We start from the raw sequence: 22,670 nt of genomic DNA on the forward strand, positions 1-22,670 counted from the left end.
CCATTCTAAAGGAAATAACTACAGCAAACTATCCACTAAAACTCTTTCTGTTCAAAAAATTTTTGTTGATCCTAAAAGTCTGCTAAAGCAAAAATAAACTGTGGCTATAAAATGTAATATAAATTGCTAAGCACTGGATGATCCCTTTCATTTTTGTATTATAAAGAAATCAATATCATGGAATAGGCATGTGGGAAGGGAATACTCTATATCCACTGTATTTTTTAAACCTAGTTTACTCATTTTTAGTAATAATTAAAAAAACAAAAACCACAGCTATCAATGAAATCCTACTGATAGGATAATTAAGAACTTTGCAGTACTGTGTGCATTGCAAATAATTTTTAAACACTCAAGTATTCTATTCTCTAATACGCTTTTATCTAACAGTTGAGGGTTCGTTTAATACACGTCACAATAAATGTCATAAAATGAAATTTGTGAACTTTTTTCTTCTTTTGTATTAACTATACTGTGCATAAATAGTTAACAAGGCATCCTTTTTTATTTACAAAAACTAATAAATATACTAAATATATAATATACTGTAATTTTATTACAGTACAATAATACACAAAAAAGTATAAAACATACTAAAACTATATAATTATAAAGTATCTATTATACACTCTTTATTATTTCCTACTGCATGTTATGAGATCAAAATGACTGTCACTAGATCAGAAATCTGCATAAACTCTTATAGGTTAAAATATTCAACAATACTAATATTTTGGGTTAGAAATAATTGATTAATACAACCAAAGCAAGTTATTTGTATCTTGCAACAGGATCAACATTTCTGCTGCTATCCTTTTCAGGTTTTCTAGAGTTCCATTTATTAACAATCATTAAATTTTACTGTGAATAATCAGAATAAAGTTTTCAATCACTTTAAAAAAATTTAAAAAAATCAATTTTACTTTATTTCTTTGCTAGTAGCCGTTGGAATCAAATCAATACAAGTGATATTTTACAGTCTTTACAGTATTCATTTCTAGGCTAGTATCCTAACATTTGAGCTATTTTTTTTTTTTTTAATTTTATCCGAGAAGCAAGCTGCTCTTTATGTCCATCTTATAAAAAAAGTTTTAAATTATTACCACAAATAAAAAAAAAGAAAAGTAAAGTAAATTTAGAACTATTTTTTACCACTGGTATTTTACATGGCCTTCTCAATCATCTCTGTGATTTACTTTAGGCCACAGCATCCCAACACTAACTTATTTCACAAAACCTGTTCTATTCTGGTCTGCTTATTATCTGGGATATTCAGATTTTTTTTTATCCCTGAAGTATCATATATTTATGATTTCATTTTTCAAGCATATACTTAAAATGTAAATAATAATGACCAGATAATTTTAGGTAAATTACACTGTGCTTAAATATAATAATGCTTAATATAACATTTGCTATGGGCACTTTCAAAATGTTGGAATTATACAACAAGAAAAGCAAATTATCAATTTTAACTAAACTAATCTGGAACATAAAACTCATGCCTAGACAGTAATTTTCTGAGTATTGTACTGACTATGTTATTATGTAAATTAATTTTTATGCATATAAATGAAGTTAAAGTACAGTTTGAAATGTTGATATCCAAGTGATTTCATCAAATACAAAATATGCATTAAATATATGTATTAAGTTTGGATGAGTCTTGTTAAATTGATTTTTAGTTTTCCATAAAATGGAAAATTTAAACAAAATAATAGCAGATATTCATTTGAGCACTTTTCAGATAAGAATTATAGCAAATAAAAAAATATAATTTCTTTCTTTTTTTTTTTTTAGGTGTAAATATTTAAGATCATTTATTAAGATTTTGTTTTCTCTAAGCATGTTTCATTTTTTGTTAATTCACTGCCACCTTTTTCAGGTCCTTTGTCAGTTGTTCCATGGAGTTTTGAAGTTTCCAATGATATTTTCTGCATCTGTGCTTCAGTTAATAATGCAATTTTTTGTTTTACTCGTTCCTTTTCTTCTTTGCTTGCAACAAGAACCTTTTGAGATGAGGTCAAACCAGAAAATGCTTCCAAATTCTCAGATTTGAGCAAACTTATTTCAGCTGAAGGAATTTCTAAATCAATAAACAAGAAAAAGATAAAATAAATATAAGTTTATAAATGTTTGCTACTTGTCATTCACATCACACACACACACACACACACACACACACACACACACACACACACACACACACACACACACACACACACACACACACACACACACACACACACACAGAAATTTACAAACAAACTGCTTAAATGAACAAATTAAACATTAAGATCTGATAACGTAACTTATCTGATAAGATCAGAAAAGATTGAGAAGAGACAAAATTAATCATTAAAAACTAATCCAAGTTTCTGAAAGGAAGGCTGAGAAAAACATTTAATTTCTCTGAATGGCCCATGATGAGTTGGTCAACATTGAGATTTGGCACACTGTCAAGACAATGAAGTCAGCACCTGGAAATCTCAAACATTTGGTGACAATATCATTCAACAAGTTTCAGCAACAAATTATTAGCATGCTCCTCAGGCATTGTTTGTTACTGCACGCCAAGCACTTTCACTTCTTCAAGGTCAGTATGAGTCGACATACGAGTATATTCATAGTTGGCTTGTAAGGCTCATAGTTCGCTGTCATGCTCCTCGGGCATAGTTTGTTAATGCATGCCAAGCACTTTCACTTCTTCAAGGTCAGTATGAGTCAACATAGGAGTTGGCTTGTGAGGCTCATATACCAACTACGAGTCTACTCATAGTTGGCAGCAAACATGTTAACTTTTGTTGTGGCTTTTTGATAAAATCAACCAGTACTGACAATACATTCCTTTAAGTTTCTAATGCATGAAGCATACAAGCATAAAAAAGCAATTGCTGTGCCTGTGGTGTCACATCCACACACACGCACAAAGAAAAAGACATCACAGGTTTAAATCCTGGTAGGTAGGTACAATGTATTTTTGTTATTTTAGGTAATGCATGATATTCACTGTATGTTAGGAGATCACAAACTTGCTTACTGAAGGCTTAAAAATCCATTTAAAAATCATGTACTTATGCTGAATTAAATTTCATTGTATTTGTGTATGTGTGTGTTTAATGTTAATCCTATCACAAGAGGGTTGTAAACTTACTAATATGATGATATTAACCTATATCTTTTCCACTGAAGGTGAAGGCCTCTCCCACTGCAGGAGGGTTGAGTCTACTTATCCCATGGCAGCCCACTCCATATGGATGAATGAATGTATGAAAGTGAAAGACAATCACAAACATCCATGCTCTAGGTAGGATTCAAATCCTCAGCCTTTTGGCAGATATGCTAACCAATAAGCCAACCAGGCCTAACCTTATTAGGATTAAATAATCTAGGAAAGCCTATTCTAGATACCAAACATGATACTTTTTCAAGTCACTTCACTTCTCCAGTAATCAAGGCAATGGTCTTTCAGTGCATGAAAATTATATCCATCTAAAGACTTTCATAAACCACAGCCTACCAGTTGAAAAGTGGGAACACTATCCCCTCAGCAGTATATATATATATATATCTGTATGTATACTAACCCAGAAGTAATAGAGCAGTCAGAAAAGCAACAATGTATATGCAATATATGTCAGAATATAATATTTAATAATATCAATTAATAACATCAAATAAAAATCAACTGATAACCAAAATAATAAATTATAAAAAGTGCAAGACAAAATATACAGTTGGTTGTTGCTATAAGCCAGGGATTTTCATGGATGATCTGGAAGACATGCATCAGCAAATTAGTACGAGTACAGGTTGAGTGATTATCATGTGTTTGTCTTCAACTATGGAGATACAGACTGAAAGGAAGAAAGATCACATGGCAGGAAGGAAATGGAATTTATACACCTACTGAGAGATAATTACTTGAGGCAGGTGACCACATTGCCTTCAATTGGCAAAGTGACCATGCAGTCTTGATTTGGGAGATTGTAAAACATGAGGAATATTCTGTCAAGGGTATATATGTGGAATTACAAGGCAGGCGATTATGACAAGCTTAGGAGGAAGCTTAAATTTGTGTCATGGCATAAACACTGCAAGGAAAGAATGTTAGTAGTGAATGGGAGATAGTTAAGGGTCATCTATAGGAAGCAATATTAAATTGTATACTTAAGGTATGGAGGATTAATCAGGTAGCAGTTAGATGGATGAATAATATCATTAAGCATGAGCTGCAGAAGAAGAAAATGCTGTGGAGGATATATAAAAGAAATGTGACCAGCAAACTCATGAACAGTACAAGGCTCAGGCAAGAAAAGTCACCAGAATGGCAAGGAAAACATAATCAGATTACGAGAAGAAGCTGGCTGAGCAGGCCAAAGGAAATCCTCTCTCTCTCTCTATTTATATTTAGTCCTTTACTGTCATTTTAACAAATTACTGTATCACACATAGAAGTCCGCGCGGTTAGCCTAGTGGCTTTGCGCTTCGCAACCATATGCCTGGGGAAGGAGTGTCCCAGGTTCAATTCCCATCGAAGAAGTGTGGAACTTGAGGATCTTCCTCAGGCATAGCCAAGTTAGATGGTCTTGGCCATGACGTTCATCCCGCAAGCAGGCAAACCGGCCCTGTGAACATACGCTTCTACAGCCAAAAATATATCCCCCCCCCCCAGCAGCAGACTAGGTGACAGGTCAGTTGGGAGTCGGTTTGGTACTAACAAGAAGTTGCATCAAAGTAACACACAGATCCTGCATAGGAAGTGGGAATAACGCATAGTGAAAGAAGATTGTATCAAACATGGAACGGCGGGAAGGAGCAATGACAAGGGTCCATCCCTGGAAGTTACGAAAGGAGGCTGTGCGCAAGAGGATGAGGAGTGGTTTCTTTGTGTGGAGGGTGGTTGAACCATGGAATGCATTGCCTGAGAGAGTGGTTGGAGCAGGAACAGTTACTGGGTTCAAGGAGTGGTATGATAGACTTTGTATTTCCTAAAAACGACCTCCCACGATGAGTCTTTTGACTCCATGGAGGCCTGGATGATGATAATAATAATAATAATAATAAAAACATCTTAATTTTTAATCATTTGAGAATTTCAAATATTTTTTACAAGAATATAATGCTGTTGCTATTGGACAAAGAGATTTGAGAAAATGCTTGAGAAAAGCCTTCCACCCATTCAAATCTGTAAATATGATTAAGCATATCAATAATTTTGGAACTTTGTTTTCTGAATGTCACTATACATTCAATAGCCTATCTGTTCCAAATATTTATCCCTCATTTCCATCCACAATAAACATGTTAAACAATGTTTACTGAGATAAAAGCAATGACACTCTAACACACACACCTAAAAACTAATTTGACTACTAAATAGAACTGAAGTAGGTAGGAATATATATCATATTATACTGTTAATAACAATTGATCCTACATACATAAAAATAGAATTTTGCAACGCCTATATTTTTCTTTCTTGTTACAAGCACATTGCTCAGGAGAGAAGAGAATATTATTATTATTGTTAGTGCACGGATGCCTCCATGGATTCCTAAGACTCATCATGAGAGACCCAAAGTATCAGCACAATATCTATCGTACCTCTCCTTGAAACCATTAACAGAGAAAGTACTTACAACTGACTCAGGAAACCCATTTCACCCATTAACCACTCTTCAAGCAAAATATCTAGTCCTTGCACATTTGCTAACCACACTTACCAAACTTCCAGGAATGACCTCTTGTTTTGCTCCTTCTAGCCAAGTGTTGAAACATTTCCCCATTAATCCTATAAAATCTTTTAAGTAACTTAAATGCTTCTGTCATATCCCCCCTTTTGCCTATCACCCAACTTTTGCAATCCACAAACCTCTCAATCTACCCTTACAGGGAGCATTACACAGACCATTCACTATCCTGATCACTCATCTCTTGATCCTTTCCACCACTTACTCATTCCCAAGAATCCCAGGTAACCAGACTTTAGCACAGTAATCCAGATGTGGTCATATTAAAGTTTTTAAAGAGGAATGATAATGCCTTTATCTCTGTTTGTTAGTGCGATCTTCAATAACCAAGTAATCCTACCTAAACTGTGAGCTATCCTGGCTACTTTAGCAATGTGCTCTCTAAATTTCAACTCTTTATCTACTACTACCACCACCCTCAAATACTTGGATTCATCAATTTCCTGGAGTACAGTTCCCTCAATGTGGTACACAGCTTGTAATTTTTGTATCCTAAATTGCATAACTTTACACTTTTCCACATTACATCGACATCTATTATGTTTTGCCCATACTGTCAGCCAATCTAAATCATTGTGCAAACTTTCTACATCACCTTGATTAACTATGACCCTACCCAACTTTGCATCATCAGCAAACAACTGAATGTCTCCATTCAATTATTTCCTATATCATATATGTACAAATTAAACAGCAATAGTCCAAGCAGAGCTCTGCAGCATACCACTAGTCACTTACCTTCTGGTGGTATGCTGCAGAGCTCTCCATATACTACTTTGTGGTATCTGTCCATGAGCCACCCTTTTATCCATATTACCAGTTTCATATCCATCCCCATTTGTTGCAGTACATTGGTTAACAATGTACTGCAACAAATGTAGTACATTGGTTAACAACATTCAAAACATGAGTCACAAGACATGAAGTAGCATGTTTACTTGATTTTGTCTCGAGCACAACTCAGTAAACAGGAAAATACACTGTTACAGTTAAAGGGAAACAATGGTTAGCTTTTGTAATTCAAATATGAGGTTGCAAACTCATTTATTATTGAAAAAAAAAATTATTAACAGTTATGATTACTTCATAAAACTTTGAGACAGGCATGTAATCAGAGCAGTTAAGATTTGGACAATGTCATAGAATTTTGCAAGTTTCAAGGAATAGGGAATCAAATTTAAATCAACCTGAAGCTTCCAGGAACTGATGTAGTCCTGATTATTTCAGATTTTAATCTTAACAAAATGACCCATCTGTCCAAAATAACAAAGTCAGTATGAACAGGATACGTGATAGACAGCAGGCAAGGAGAAAGGTGATAATTTATCCAAAATAATATTATTAAATTGTATTAAATAATTTAATTTATTAATTATTTATTAAATTAAATAATATTAAATTATATTATTAATGTACGTTATGGAAAACTCTTTTTACATCAGCTTATAGTCTGGTTGAGAGATGAAAACTATCAATAATTTTCTGGATGGCAGCTTAGTTATATCCATTAGTAAAGGTGATTATTTTAATTTGATTTAATTCTTCCAAAAGAAGAGAATCAGAGCAGATGGAGTGAGCTTTGTGTATAAGTGTTTTAACAATGGTGTGAGAACTGATGAATGTATCTGCCAGTAAAGAAAGGTTTACAATAAACAGGAAATTGGATACTGCTTGTAGAGGTATGGATTATTAAAGATTCAGAAAAGGAAAGCTTGTTGGACTCACTTCAACAGTGACCTTGATATCGAAATATATGGAGTTTATTTTTTAAATTATAATTCTGTCTATGAGTGGGATCAAACTGCAAAGATATCATACAAAGTGAGACCAATATGAGGATGAAGAAAACAGCATTGAAGAGTTAACTTTCCAGACGTTCCATAAAACGGTCAGTTTTATGTTGGTGAGATAGCACTCTGCCCATGCCTGTTTCCTTAATCTGATTATGATTAAGGTGATAGTGAAGATGTTGAATATGATTCAACATCTTCACTATCATCCTGAGTGTGTAGGAATAACAAGATTAGGATTAACTGCTTTAAAGAATGCACTATCTTCAATTACATTTAACCTACTTATATTAACAACAGCTTCATATTCACTTTCATTGTCCATTTTCTATTTATTTAAAAGGACACTATAAAAAAAAAAACATATAGATCAACAAGTCAAAACTAATCCAATTCTATCAGATTTTTTTCTACCGGATCTTTATCTATCCTGTCAGATCTTATCCTATGGGATTTATCTTTCCTATCAGATTTTATCGTGTTGACTGCATAATTTTTGTAAAATTTATTATATCTTTTATTCCCCCTTTTTATGTCTCTAGCTAATAATTAGAGATAGTCGTGGCACGAAATATCATTAATTTTAATTCTATCTTCTTTTTTTTTAGATTACAGATTCACATCCTGAGATAGTGTATTGATTTGATAGTGTATTGATTTGATGAGAATGTATTGATTTGATGAGATAGTGATTCTGTATTGCTATGTTGTTGACAAATTAATGAAGCTCAATAAAATTTCATAACATTTACTTTAACATTAATCATCTTGTAATTAATAATCTATACAAGAGATTATTAATTACAAGAAACCATTCTATAATCAATTTTAAATTAACATTAAATGAATTCAAACAATTCCTTCTCATATCTTACTCAACAAATATAAAATAATCCTACCAATAAAGTTTAGCACTTAGCTCAATAAGTATAAAGTGTGCTTGACCTTATTTGACATTACAGTAGCATCCTTTAATATATAGACAATAGGAATATATTACAAGAAAAATGGGAACATTACTTAAGTAGTCCAAATGTAATTCCAATTTCCTGTTTCCTTTCACAACGGATTCCATTTATCACTTCAGCATACATTGACTGTATAATGCTTTATTTTCGGAAGGTGATTCAAGAAAGTTTTTGGACATTCCTTTTAACTTGACTCTGTAGAGTATTTAACTACCGACTCCTTTACTTTCTTTCCACCTCTTGTCCTCTTTGGCAACGACCTTCCTTTCCTGCCTTTCTTTGTCTTTTCTTACCAACAAACACTTCTGTCAATAAACTTCTATGTCGACTCCTGTCAATCTATACCTCTATGTCGATCTGCATTCTCTGTCTACCTGCTACATGTCGACTGCCACACTGTCTTACAAATGGTCTTTTATACTACAAGTTTTAATACTTATGCGTATGCTTGTTTCCATGAGATTCACAGTGAGATTACTATGTCATACATACATACACACTTCTGCCATATTACAGCTTCCACATCACATGACAATGTAAATAATACAAAATTAACATATTGAATAAAATTTTCATAACAGAAATGTAATTTTATATATACAATAATTTTTAATCTAAACAAAACTAGTAAAAATGAACAATTTAACTAAGATACATGTGAGATTTTACAGAGGGCTTTTCAACAAGTTACCATCATTTGGACTGCCTTCATCACTATGAAAATGGATTGCCTGTTTTCCCTCAGATAGATCCCTACATGTAATAGTAGATGGTATTCTCTCCTCAGGATTTTCTGTCATGCCGGTGTCCCTTATGACTGTCATTTCACCCATCCTCTTCGTGATTTATATAAACAACCTGTTCTCACTGCCGATTCACATCCCTCTCATCCTACTCATATGATAAGCCTTGCAGTGCTCAAACATCACAAGCTTCAAGATCCTCTATAATAAGTGCCCTGAACACTGATTTCCAAAGTATTCTTGATTGGGGTGAAATCAACCTAATCAACTTCAATGCTTCCAAAATACAGTGTTGATTGTTTTCTCATAAAGAAGACCTCATATCTTCTCCACTTACTTTTGATAATTGCTCAGCTCACCAGCCAAGACCAAATCTTTCTTCTCGGACTGACACTTACTCCAAACCTTTCCTGGCAAAATCATATCACTTCTATAGAATTATCAGCTTCCACAAACTTGGCATCCTTTCCCACTCAAGATGGTACTTCTCTGCTGAACAGTTACTTACTCTATAAAAATCCCAAATCTGACCAAAATTGGAACACTGCACTCACTTTTGAGGTAGTGCATCTGCTTCAGTTATACTTATCCCATGTAATGCTTGTGTACATATATCAATTTGATCTTTGCTCCCTGTGGCAATTTGACTTTGCCAAAATAATGGAAGTATCAGTTAAAAGTTTTTTTCTAATTAATATATTGTATATATTGTTAATTGGAGGAAAATTGTAGATAGGAAGTTAGTAATGATGTAAATTTTTCATGTAGTACTGTCATATCCTGTACACCCCTTGAGGGTACATGGCAGGAATTTGATGATGATGATGATGATTGTTAATATCGTTAAACAGTACCAAAATCATATCTGTTATAACAAAAGCCTCTTATTAAAATGTGGAATGTACTTCACTGAAAAAAAATTGGTCATAATAAGCTACAACTGATATGAACAGAAGGAAAGGAAAGGAAAGTTGAAAAAATATATAAATAATCAGTATTTACTTTCTAACCAGAAGACATTAAATAAACTCAGAGAGATATTCCAGTGCAGGAAAGAATTTAGTAGATGCAACAAAAGGAATGTCTATATAATGAATGTTGTCCAAATAAATACTTCACAGAAGGGAAATGACAGTGATTTGGGGGGGGGGGGAGGCAAACTATGCAACAAAATTGATCCCCCCAGAATCCTGGCTTATAATGGGTTTGATTCCTAATCAAACCATTAAAGGCTAGGTTTTTTTTCATTCCTTCTGAAAATTTCCTAATCTTCAGGAGTGAAATAGTCCTCTTTCCTTCTGAGGTGTGCTCTTTTATTCTTCATGTGTCCTTTTTTATCCCTTTTATTCCTTCCCCACAATATTTTATTTCTTTCATTTCACAATCATCTTACTTGTTTTCATCAGATTTTTTCCAATAGCTCTATTTTCACTTCATTTATGCTTTATGCATATGCTACTTTATTTATAATATTATTTTAAGTTCACTATTATAACTTAGTGATATTCTGAATCTGTGGTCAATGTAGCTCCTTAGATTGAAATTATAAAATTAAGATTGATTATAAAATTGATTGATTATATTATATAAGATTGATTATAAAATGATAAGCAAGCTTTTATTTAATATGAGTTCCATATAATAATAAACAGTTAAAATAATAAACTGGTTTTTTGGCTACTGTTGCATTAAATTAAAATGGAAGGAAGGCATTTAATGAAAATAATAGTATAGCGATATTGTTGGATCCTACTTCGTCTTAACCCATACTTTGGATATGACATGTTTATCACTACGATGTTCTTAAACAAAAAATAAGTTGCTAGTTGATTTCTAATCCAAATATAGAGAAAATTTATATTTATTGACTGCACCACTCTATATCTAAATTAGTCCAAGAATTAAGGTAAAACCAACTCTCAATTATTTCTCTGTTATGTGTTATTATTATATATACTGGCCGAGTATATTTAACTTATTTAATTCACCCGCTTTGGTTCGAATATTTTATGAATGGTGCAGTAAAAGAGATTCAAGCAAAATACAACTTTAAATCAACAAACAAACATTTAATTTAGGCTTACAAATTATACACATTAATTTAAATCACTGAATAAGGTATTATAAACATTTGAGCTCAACTGATAATACAGTCATACAATCTCAGGCAATGGTTAATCTGTTATCTGAAATACAGTCTTCGCACAGTTCATTTAACTATTTAATAAAGTTCAATGTCATAAAGTTCCTTAGTGATCAATTACATTAATATCCTATAGTTACTTAAGTTTCAAATACAATAAAAGTGCAGTAACACTTCTTCACAAGTATACACTCTTAATTCCACACTCCAGCTAATCTCCGCAATAGTTACTGTTAATATAGGGATATTCTAGGAAGAAACACACACATATCTCTGCATAGGAATATCAATAGTTGGATAATTTTTACCGGTAATCTTCCTTGTTCATCTACTTATATACAAACATCTCTTATAACTGTATACACATAAAAAATTAACAGCACTCATTAAAACAAATCTTCTTTGTAATAACAATAAATTAACGGTCGCAATTCACATAGTTAAACGTTCTTGCTCAGATCAAAACGCTTGTACTACCTTTGACATCACTTGACCAATTCAGTATTCTACTAATAACTCTTGAACTAAGGTAACACACAGTAATTCTTTAACTTGAAGTTTTTACGCACAGTTGCCTATACTTCCGGCATTTAATTAATCTTTTAGGCACTATATTTCTTAACACAGCTATCGTTTAATTTCAACTTTACTGCTCTACTTATTCTCTTAGTTACTCTGTGCTATGCTTCAAGTTTGTTTCCGTGTGTCCCTGAAAGGTCGGCCTGGAATTAAATCTCAACAAAATTATTGCACTCTGATTCCCCGAATCAATCTCCTTTTTTCTTTCCTTCCTCTGAATGTTGAATTAGAATATCCTCCCTTTTTTCAGCGTTCCGAGCTTATATATCCCTTCTTCCTGCCTAAGTTGTTCTCGTGCTCTCTTTAACTAAAATCCTCTCCAGTCAACTTTCAATATTCTCCCTCACGCTCTGTTCCAAACTCGTGCAAGCTATCTAACATACGTTTCCATGACAACAAAACAAAATATAATAAAATTGAGGCATTGCATAACGTTATACCTCTACAAACAGGAACAAATAAAGAATATCTACATTTCAATTAATACGCAGTTAAATGTTAAATACAAACTCCTATAATATTAACATAGCAAATAACTTAATAATATTTTAATACAGTTTTTCTTTATTAGTACACATACTTGATTAAATAATTAAATATTAAATCAACTTATAGGTAGTTATATGAATATTAATTTATAAATAAGTGATTTTTCATTAAATAATATTTACAAATGTAGCCTTTGCCATGGTGGATTATGTTGGATTCTGAAGAGAGTATTAATAATTTAAATTTCTCTTCATTTAGAATCCAACAATATCATTGGCCTACATTTGTAGTGGAGAAAATTTTTGAGAGGAATTTATTTGATAAATTTTTGGAAATTACATTGCAATAGTTTCCTTTGGGGGTGAAATATATTTGAAGGGAGTCGTTTAGGAATAAAATCTTAAAATTATGTAAATTATGAAATTAAATATTAAAAATCAAAGTAAAACTTGAAGTCAAAGTGTGCTAAAAACAATGGAATAAATGAGTGAAAATAATTCAGGATATGGAAGTAGTAAGTAAAACAAAACTGTTGTGACATTTGTAATTTTTACTATGAAAAATCATAGTAAAAATTATTACTGTGTACAATTTAAAACATTTAAATTGTACACACTATTATTAAAAATTGTGGGGTAAAAATTATTGGGCATGACCATCTTCAGGCTTCAGTGTATGGCATTAACTACACAACCAGCCATTGGTGGATTAAATATATCGACCATCTTATGCTTCATGTCCATGTTATTTCAGTAGTATATTAATTTTGATGGTGTATTTTGCATCCATTTTAAGATCTTACACCCAAATGTATCTCAATCCCACAAAAAACTACTGCAATTTAATTTCTGAAATTTCTGCTGTTTCAGAAGCGTTAACATTACAAAGGTAGGCCAACGATATTGATATATCATGGCCAAAAAACAGTTTATTATTGTAGGGAGCTCCATATTAAATAAAACCTTGCTTATCATTTATATTTACGATTCACTGTTATATTCATTTGATTTTGTCTTTCTTTGTTTTCAAGTTTAAACTTTTTTTTTTTTGATTTATCTAATTACTGTAAGTTACACCCTTCCATTTAAACATTTCTTTGTATCACATGCACAACCATAGAAGGTCACCTTCTGAGCAGAACAACTTTAAGTTCACTGTAGCATTAACCACACACCCAGCCATTTTTGGATTAAAAATATCAACCATCTTATGATTCATATCTATGTTATTTCAGTGGCATATTAATTTCAGAAGTGTATTTTGCATCCATTTTGAGCAACATCTAAACATGCCATGGCAAGTAGATAGGATTGTTAAATCAGAGATGAAAGGTTAGTGTTTGCAGGGTTTCTTGCAATAGTTGAAGTAAAAATATATAAAAAAATTTTAGAAATGCTTTTATTTACATATAATTCAAATAACTTTCTTTAAATAGTTTTAGCGTATTTTTTTCTTCCCTTGAAACTTACCAAATTTACACTCATTAAGGCAATAATAATAACCTGTAATATCTTTAGGCTTATATATGCTAAGCAACTGCACACTCTGAACTATATCAGTACCAAATTTCTGGTTAAGATAATCTGCATAAAGTGATGGATCAACTTTCTTTATTCCCTGGAGAAAAAAAGGGATGAAGAAATACATCAGTAAGCAGAAATTATATATATATATCACAGCAACTTGTTTTTGTTTTTTTTTTTAAAAAAAGAATAAATTCAGGATATTAGTTCAAGTCATTATTTTACATATAACATTGCTGAAGTGTTCGTTGGGGAACCGAAAGATTAGTACTTAGTAGTAAAGATAATTATTACCACCAGAAATTTGTATAAGGTAAAAACTAGATAACAGGATATGATCTCCATATAACCTGCAGGAAATGGGGAAGGCCTCCTTGTTAGGAGTTCTGACCCAAAATCTAATCTTCTGACCTCTTCATCAATCAACACTATCAAATTCTTGCTAAGTACCCTCAAAGAGTATATAGGATACCATGAAAGGGTTACATCATTACCAACTTCCTATCTACAATGGTTCTACAAATTAATCTGTCATCTGTCAGGACTCCAACACTGTCAGATCTTATAGTTTGGTCGAAGGCACTTCGACCAAATTAAGCCCTTTATTTGGAAAGACACGGGTTTGAATCCCGTATAAGACTCGTAAATCCTTTATCAGGGCTTTTGAACTGAAGGTGAGTTATCAAGTCTTATATGGTGGAGGCAGGGTTTCCCTCCCAAAAAACTGGCCAGGAGAACACATTTCTTATATAATGAAACCTGCGGAGTATTCCTAGCTATAAAATCACACATATACCACAGTAATTAACTTTTTAATATATAAATATTTTGTCTTAAGTATCATAAGACATCATCAGTACAGTTATTAAACAACAATAGGAATTATATTTAAAAAAACATTAGTGCACATGCTTACATTGGAATCCCTCTATGTATACAGTAGCATGTTTAAGGACTAAAACTATTGGGCTGTAATTAAATTAAATTAAAATATACCTGATAAATTTATTTTATACAATTGAGGATAACAATTTCCCAGACTTTTGGAATAGTAAGACAGTCATTCCGATTAAGATTTGGTCTATGACGTAAGGCTTAAGCACTTTCTTTATATAAAAGCTCATGTTTATATATGAATCTATGTAGTAACTTGGTGTTTTGACATTGGATCTTGAGGTTAGTGTTTTCAATTCCACGTTATGCAAGGCCAGATTTGTGAGGTTTGATAAGACAGATGTGGTCTTGATGTTCAGACATGCATTTATTTATAAATTAAAGATCCCAAGAAACTATATATTTGGTTTAATTCAGGGGCAATAAGACATGTATAATGCTATGCATTATGGGAAGGGCAACTACTCAGACCAGTTTTGACCTTTATTGAGGTCTCGTCAGTGGGAATCAGACCCAGAAGTGATACTAAGTTCAACGTTATTGACTGGATGGGTGAAGCAAGGGAGGGAACCAGGGCGAACAGCGAAAAGTCAGCTACTGGAACAAATCTGAAAACAAACCCCAACTCAACATCACCAGAGTTAAAGATCGGTACTATCAACGTAAGAAGCCTGAATGGCAAAGAAATGGAGCTAGCTGAGGAATTAGATAAGTACCAGATCGACATAATAGGGGTGACTGAAACAAAAAAGACCAAAACTGGTGAGATCTTTCTGAGCAATAAATACAAAATGTTATATTCAGGCAATAACAATCAAGGAAAAGAAGGAGTAGCCATAGTATTCAACACAAAATACGAGGCTAATCTTCTTGAATGGCAGTCAGTCTCAAGTAGAGTAATGTGGGCAAATATGAGAATGGGGAACTGGACAATGAGACTTATTTGTGCCTATGGTCCCACAGAAGGCTCTACTAAGGTAGAAGTGGAGGAATTTTTTGAGGCTTTAGAAAAAGCAACTGACACAATGAAAAAGGAAAAGTTGGTCCTTGTTGGGGATCTAAATAGTAGAGTAGGAAATGATTGTGAGACATACAAAAATATTTTGGGAAAATTTGGAGAAAAGAGCAAAGCTAATAATAATGGCAAATATCTGTTGGATTTCTGCTCAGGACATGGACTGGTTATTACTAACACCATGTTCCAACATAAAAATGTGCACAAATTCACATGGAGAGAAGAGGCTAGGAATAAGAAAAGTCTCATTGACTATGTTATTGTTGATAGTGATGTTTTCTCCCTGGTGCAGGACACCAGAGTGTACAGAGGATTTGAAATTGGAAGTGATCACTATTTAGTCTTGAGCAGGATAAAACTGAATTTCATATTGAAAAGAATAACATGTAAGAAAGTTTTAAAGCGAATAAAAGTTGAGCAGCTCTCAGATGTAAACTGTAGACTAAAATACAGAAATATTATTGAAAAGAAAATGAAAGAGTTTGAGAACAGGAATCAAACCTTGGAGATTCAGTGGCAAACTCTGAAGGAAACATTGATTGATTCTGCCAGAGAGGCATGTGGTGAGGTTGTGTGCAAAGATAAAAAAATCAGAACTCCCTGGTGGACACAGGAAGTTAAAGAGGCAGTGAAGGAAAAGAAGAAAGCATATCAAAAGTTCCTGGAAATAAGTCAGCTTTTACTCTTACAGAATACAGAGACAAATGTAAGAAAGCTAAACAGTGTGTAAAACTAGCTAAACAAAAGTCATGGGAGGACTTTGGCAAGAATATAGAAAATAAATATCAAGAAGGTGGCAAAATATTCTGGAGGTTGTTGAAGAAGCTTAGGAATGGAGGAAAGAGTGCTGTAAAAGGAATTAGAGATGATAAAGGTGAAATGAAAACAGGAGAAAAAGATATCCTTGAAGTATGGAGTAATTACTTTGAAAAACTGCTAAATGAAACAAGCAGTGATGACAGCACAGTGATAAAAAACACTGACCAGGCATGCAGTCAGGAATACATATCCATACTTGAAGTAGAAAAAGCCATCAAAGGCTTGAAATGTGGAAAGGCAGCAGGAGTAGATGATATTCGACCAGAAATGCTGAAGTATGGTGGTATAAGAGTCTTACAGTGGCTGCACTGCATAGTTCAGAAAGCCTGGACAGAGGGACGAATTCCTGATGATTGGAGTAGAGCTCTCATAGTACCCATATATAAAAAGGGAAATAAAACTGAATGTGAGAATTACAGAGGTATTTCCCTACTGAGTGTTCCTGGCAAGATCTATGCAAGTATACTTGAGAAACGGTTGAGAAGAATTGTGGAAGAAAAGCTTGGTGAAGAACAAGCTGGATTCAGGCCAAATAGAGGCTGTCAGGATCAGATCTTCACTTTACGACAAATAGTCGAGAAATCATGGGAATATAACAAAGATCTGTATTTAAGTTTTGTTGATTTGGAAAAGGCATATGACAAGGTGCCAAGAGAGAAGCTATTCAATACGCTGCAGTTATATGGTGTCAACGGGGCATTATATCAAGCAATACTTAGTCTGTATTTGAGTTGTGAGTCAGCAGTTAGAATTGAAGGAAGTACAGGAAGATGGTTTAATGTTAAATCTGGTGTGAGACAAGGATGTACATTATCCCCTCTGTTATTCATTATCTATATGGATCACATTATGAAGGAATGTGGTATTAAACCTGATATCAAAATTGGAGATGTTAATGTCAGCTCTTTGCTTTATGCGGATGATGTTATACTTCTAAATAAATCCGCTACAAGTCTGCAAGATTCTCTGACTAAATTGAATAGCTGTTGTAATAGATATGGTATGAAGGTCAGCAATAAAAAGACAAAGACAATGAAAATAGGCAGAATCATTGAAAATGTCAACTGTGTTGTGAATGGAGAACCTGTGGAACAAGTAAAACATTTTAGCTACTTAGGCACAATTTTTACTGAAGATGGTAAACTAAATATAGAAATAGACAACAGAATCAGCAAAGCTGGTATCGTGGGAAGTCAATTGAATAAATTCATATGGAATAAGAAAGAAATTAGTCGGAACACTAAATTAGCTGTATACAAAACTGTGTTCAAACCAATTTTAACTTATGGATCTGAGAGCTGGGTCAGAAGTAAAACACTTGACCAAAGACTAGAGACCGCAGATATGAGAGTCCTGAGAAAGATTAGAGGCGTGAACAGATGGCATCAATGGCAATATCATATTAAAAATGAGGATATTAGGAAAGAACTTGACATTGTCAGCATCCAGGAATGCGTTAGCAGAGCTAATCTCAGATGGTATGGTCACTTAAATAGAATGGGAGAGGAAAGATTAGCAAAACAAGTGTTCTCTGCCAGGTTGGCAGGAAAACTACCCAGAGGAAGACCAAGATATAGGTGGATTGATACGGTACAAAGTGCCTTAGACGATAGAAATATAAGATCTGATAATGTTGGAGTCTTGACAAGTAACAGGCTGATTTGGAGGAAAATTGTAGATAGGAAGTTAGTAATGATGTAATTTTTTCATGTAGTACTGTCATATCCTGTACACCCCTTGAGGGTACATGGCAGGAATTTGATGATGATGATGATGATGATGATGGGTGAAGCAAATATGCTTTTATATTCCCCTTTGTCTGGGTTGGAGTGCAGATGAATGGGGTAGTTTTGAGCTGTATGCTCTCCCTTTGTGGGCAGTGTAGTTAGTTGATTTCAGCTGGGAGCATGATTATTTTTGGTCTTTTGTACTTGTTGTAGACTGTCTCATCGTAATCTGAAGCTTGACTGATCAGTGGATTAGGATGAGTGATTGCTCTGGTGAAAAACTTCTCTGCTAGGTCATGTAGTAGGGGGGGGGGGATCTATGTATGGGGTTTTGGTCTCCCGGTGGATCTGTGTGTTTCTGACATACCAAGGTGCATACAAGATCATCCGTAGGCATTTATATTGTATCCTCTGGAGTTTTAGGATATCAGACTGTGAGGTGTGGCTCCATGCTGGGGAGGCATACGTGATTACAGGACACAACACCATCTTGTATATTAGTAGATTATTTTGTGCGTGAAGTTTACTTCTGCGGTTGATCATGGGGTATAGCTGTGCTATGGCTCTGGATGTCTTGCTGCAGATGAGTTTAATGTGACTGTTGAATCTAAGTCTTTTGTCCAGTCTAACTCCCAGATATGTGGTTTCTGTTTGCCACAGAATCTTTTCCCCATAGAGTTGGTTGTCCTCATTGATGGGAACTTTTCTTCTTGTAAAAAGCATAGCTGAGCTTTTCTGAGGATTGACCTGAATCCTCCAATCTGAGAACCACTTTTCAAGAGAGGAGATGATATCCTGTAGTCTTTTGGTTGCCAGTTTGGGGCTGAGAGATCTGGACAATATTGCCACATCATTGGCATATAAGGCAGTGATGGTTGTTCTTGGGTTTTGTGGGATATCAGCTACATACATTGAGAAGAGTGGGGGGGGGGGGGAAGAAGAGAGTCTTGGGATACACCTGCCAGAATTTTTCTTCTGGATGATATAATTCCATTGATTTTTATTTGCATGTATCTGTCTGAGAGATAGGATTTGATCAGTCTTACAATGTTGATGGGTATGTTGGCTTTTATAAGCTTGTAGAGTAGGGCCTGGTGCCATACTTCGTCGAATGCCTTTGCTAGATCCAAGAATATGGCTGCAGTGTGCTGGTTCCAATTAAAGCAGATGATGTGTTCTACCAGGTGGTGTATTTGTTGAGTGGTATTGTGCTCCTTTCGGAAATCAAATTGCTCATTAGGGATGATTTTAAGTTTCTCTGTCGCATCTTGTAGTCTGGAGAGGATAACTATCTCTGCGATTTTGCCAAGGCTGGATAGTAGACTGATGGGCCTGTAACTTTGGGGAAGTTGTGGGTTATTTCCAGGCCTTTTTATAGGTGTTACATCTGCAATTTTCCAGGCTATGGGAAAATGTTGTAGTCTGATTATTGCATTTGTTATGTTGACTATATGGATAGTGGCCTTTCTGGGAAGAATTTTTATGATTTTGTTGGCGATTCCATCTGGTCCTGGGGCTTTTTTTGAATTTAAGTGCTTGATGATGTTATATATTTCTGTTGGGGTGGTAGGAGTGATGTGGTCTGGGCAGTTCTCTGTTTGCCTTAAAGCATGCCTGACCTGCCTATGAATATTATATATATGACTAATATTCAGGTTTTCATATGCAGGTCTGCACTGCTCCTCCAGGATGTCAGCCAGTGCCTCAGCTTTATCTCTGTCTAAGTGTGTTATTCTGTGCTCGGTCTGCATGGGGGGGGGGGGGGGTAAGGGTTGATTTTTTCTACGGAGGATCTTCAAGATATGCAGAAGTCATATTTCCACATACAAGTAGTCAAAAGGTGTCACACCTTATTACTAAAATACTCTGGATTAGAGATAAATGTTGAAAGGTTTTTACATTTGGTTATATTATAAATTAAAGATGCCAAGAAATTACATTCTTGGTGTGACCTTTTGACTACTACTGGTATATATCAAAATATGACTTCTGCATTACTTCAACCTTGGTATCACATCCGGGTCTGGCTCTGACTGATGAGACCTCAATAAAGGTCAAAACTGGTCTGGGTAGTGGCCCTTCCCCTAATACATAACATTATACATGTCCATAAGGATATGTCATTGGATATTAAGGCAACTGATGTTAAGTCATTAGCCTCTATATACAAGAAGTCTAGTTGTGAAGTTACTTCATGTGCAAACTTTCTTTGCTTACTAGATAAAGGATGAAGCCTAGAATATAATTTCTTGGCATCTTTAATTTATAGTATAACCAAGTGAAAAAACTTTCAACAGGAAGATAGGATAGTAAAAATTAATCAGAAGAAGTAGAGTGAAAAATATGTGAAGAAAAGCAAAGAAAAAAGGAAGAATGAAAAGGGCCAGTACCATCACTGGGAGGTCCCCCTCCTCCATGAAGAGGTATCGTGCATGGAGATGGGGGGGGGCAGTAAGAGAAGGGCATTTATGTATATGAGAAAGAGTATGAATGAAAGCAGAGAACCATAGGAACTTATCACTGGTAAGGTGAGGAAAACTATCAAGCAAAATACATAATGAATGACCAGAGAAGTAACTGCTAATCTAACTGCTGAGTGGAAGGCAGACCATATGATGGTAATCTGGTAAGGAGGTCTCCATGTTATACCTAATCAAATACTCTGACAATGTCAAGAGTGACTCCAGACCTTTTCACAGTGTGTGACCAACAGGAAATAATGTTGGCAAGGAAATCTGCTATGAAATGAGAATGGCTGAATACATATTCAAAGAATAATTTCATAAAAATAAATAATTAAAATAAAATAAACAATATTTGGCAATATAGCACTCACATCATTGAGTGATGAATAACTACAAGATCTCATAAAAAATACCTATTAACAAAATTGAAATGTGTGCATGTGAGGTTTCATATTCTGTTGTAAACTTTTGAGGTTTTATATGATTGAATCTGTTATTTGTTAAGTCTAGTTCCCTAACTTGACACTGTAAGAATGTTATTCATGAAATAAATATTGCAGAATTAGGTACCAATGAGATTTTCATTATATGGTAGGAAACCATAACCCTGCTTACTGGAAACTTGAAGTGCCATGAAAAAAAAAGACCATATTTGGTATCTACAGTAAGGGTTCAGGAAACCTAACCCTTAGCCCACTTACATATAAAAATATAAGATATGTTTCAACTCTTTGCAGCCAGGCTGTTATAAAAAATAGTCTCTTGCAGAACAAAAATTCTTACCCTTGCAGAGAAAACAGATTTCAGTACTTTTGGCCACAGGTAACTGGATCTTTATCCTGACAAAAACTATGCAAATATTCTCACACAGTATACTTGGAAGCAATCCACAGCATGCCAAATTTTTTTAAAATTAATCTCATTATCTGAAAAGGAGACAGCTAGAAATTATCACTTCAGCTGTTTCAATCATTCTCAACAGTATGAGGAAGATACTGTTGAAGTGAAGTGGCTATTCCAAAGAAATTAGAATTAGCACACAGTAAATAATGAACAATTATGCATATATTACACAGAAAAAAAAAAAGTAGTTTAAAATACTCCAATCTAAAGTTGATAAAAATTATTTCATATACACATGAATTTCTTGCCTTTTTCCTTAGCTTAGGTGACTTAGACAGCTTCATAATGGTGAGATGATACGTATCACTCTTCTCTGAGACAGTAATGCCACTTTTATCAAAGCAATCACTCACAACATCAGTGATGTATTTAAGCCTTTCTGATGTATCCTCTTCTTTTACTTGAACAAACAAAACCTAAAATGAATAGGTGACAAATTAAAGCAAATTATATTTGATAATAGTTTCAACAATCAGCTGTAACATAAAATTTCTTAAAATAACTTGGAATGTCCTAAAGCAGTGCTTTCCAACCTTTATGCCTATCTGATTCTCTTAAGGAAATATCAAAAAATTGTGATATCCTTCATTAAAAAAAGGAAATAAAGATTTGTTTATAAAGAATAATGAAATACATACATTTTGATACCCTAGTTGGAAAACACTGCCCTAAGGAATCAATAAACAATTTGTACAGAATTATAAAAAAAAAGGAAAAACCAAAGCATAAGAATAATATCCTGAGATCAAATAAGTATGATTTTTGCAATACAAGTCACTAATATATATCTCACAATATACCTCACAAAACAGCACATAATGAATGTAATTCTAAAGAAAGTGATTTATATATAATATAT

At 33.9% G+C, this 22,670-nt stretch overlaps 1 protein-coding gene across 1 annotated transcript in view; it reads right to left on the minus strand.

Moving 5' to 3' along the window:
- Positions 1-899: 899 nt before the first annotated feature.
- LOC150100986 (uncharacterized) overlaps positions 900-22,670 on the minus strand; it is a 69,863-nt gene continuing 48,092 nt past the window's right edge. The window contains exons 5-7 of the mRNA XM_090401493.1: positions 22,060-22,227; positions 13,935-14,082; positions 900-2,086 (exon numbers count right to left, since the gene is read on the minus strand). Coding sequence (XP_090257619.1) covers positions 1,824-2,086; positions 13,935-14,082; positions 22,060-22,227 — 579 coding nt within the window. The 3' untranslated portion in view covers positions 900-1,823. The remainder of the gene's footprint in view (positions 2,087-13,934; positions 14,083-22,059; positions 22,228-22,670) is intronic.

Source organism: Typopeltis vanoorti, chromosome 12 (assembly GCF_054136105.1).
Source record: "Typopeltis vanoorti isolate ZY-2024b chromosome 12, IOZ_Tvanoo_1.0, whole genome shotgun sequence".
Classification (NCBI taxonomy): domain Eukaryota; kingdom Metazoa; phylum Arthropoda; class Arachnida; order Uropygi; family Thelyphonidae; genus Typopeltis; species Typopeltis vanoorti.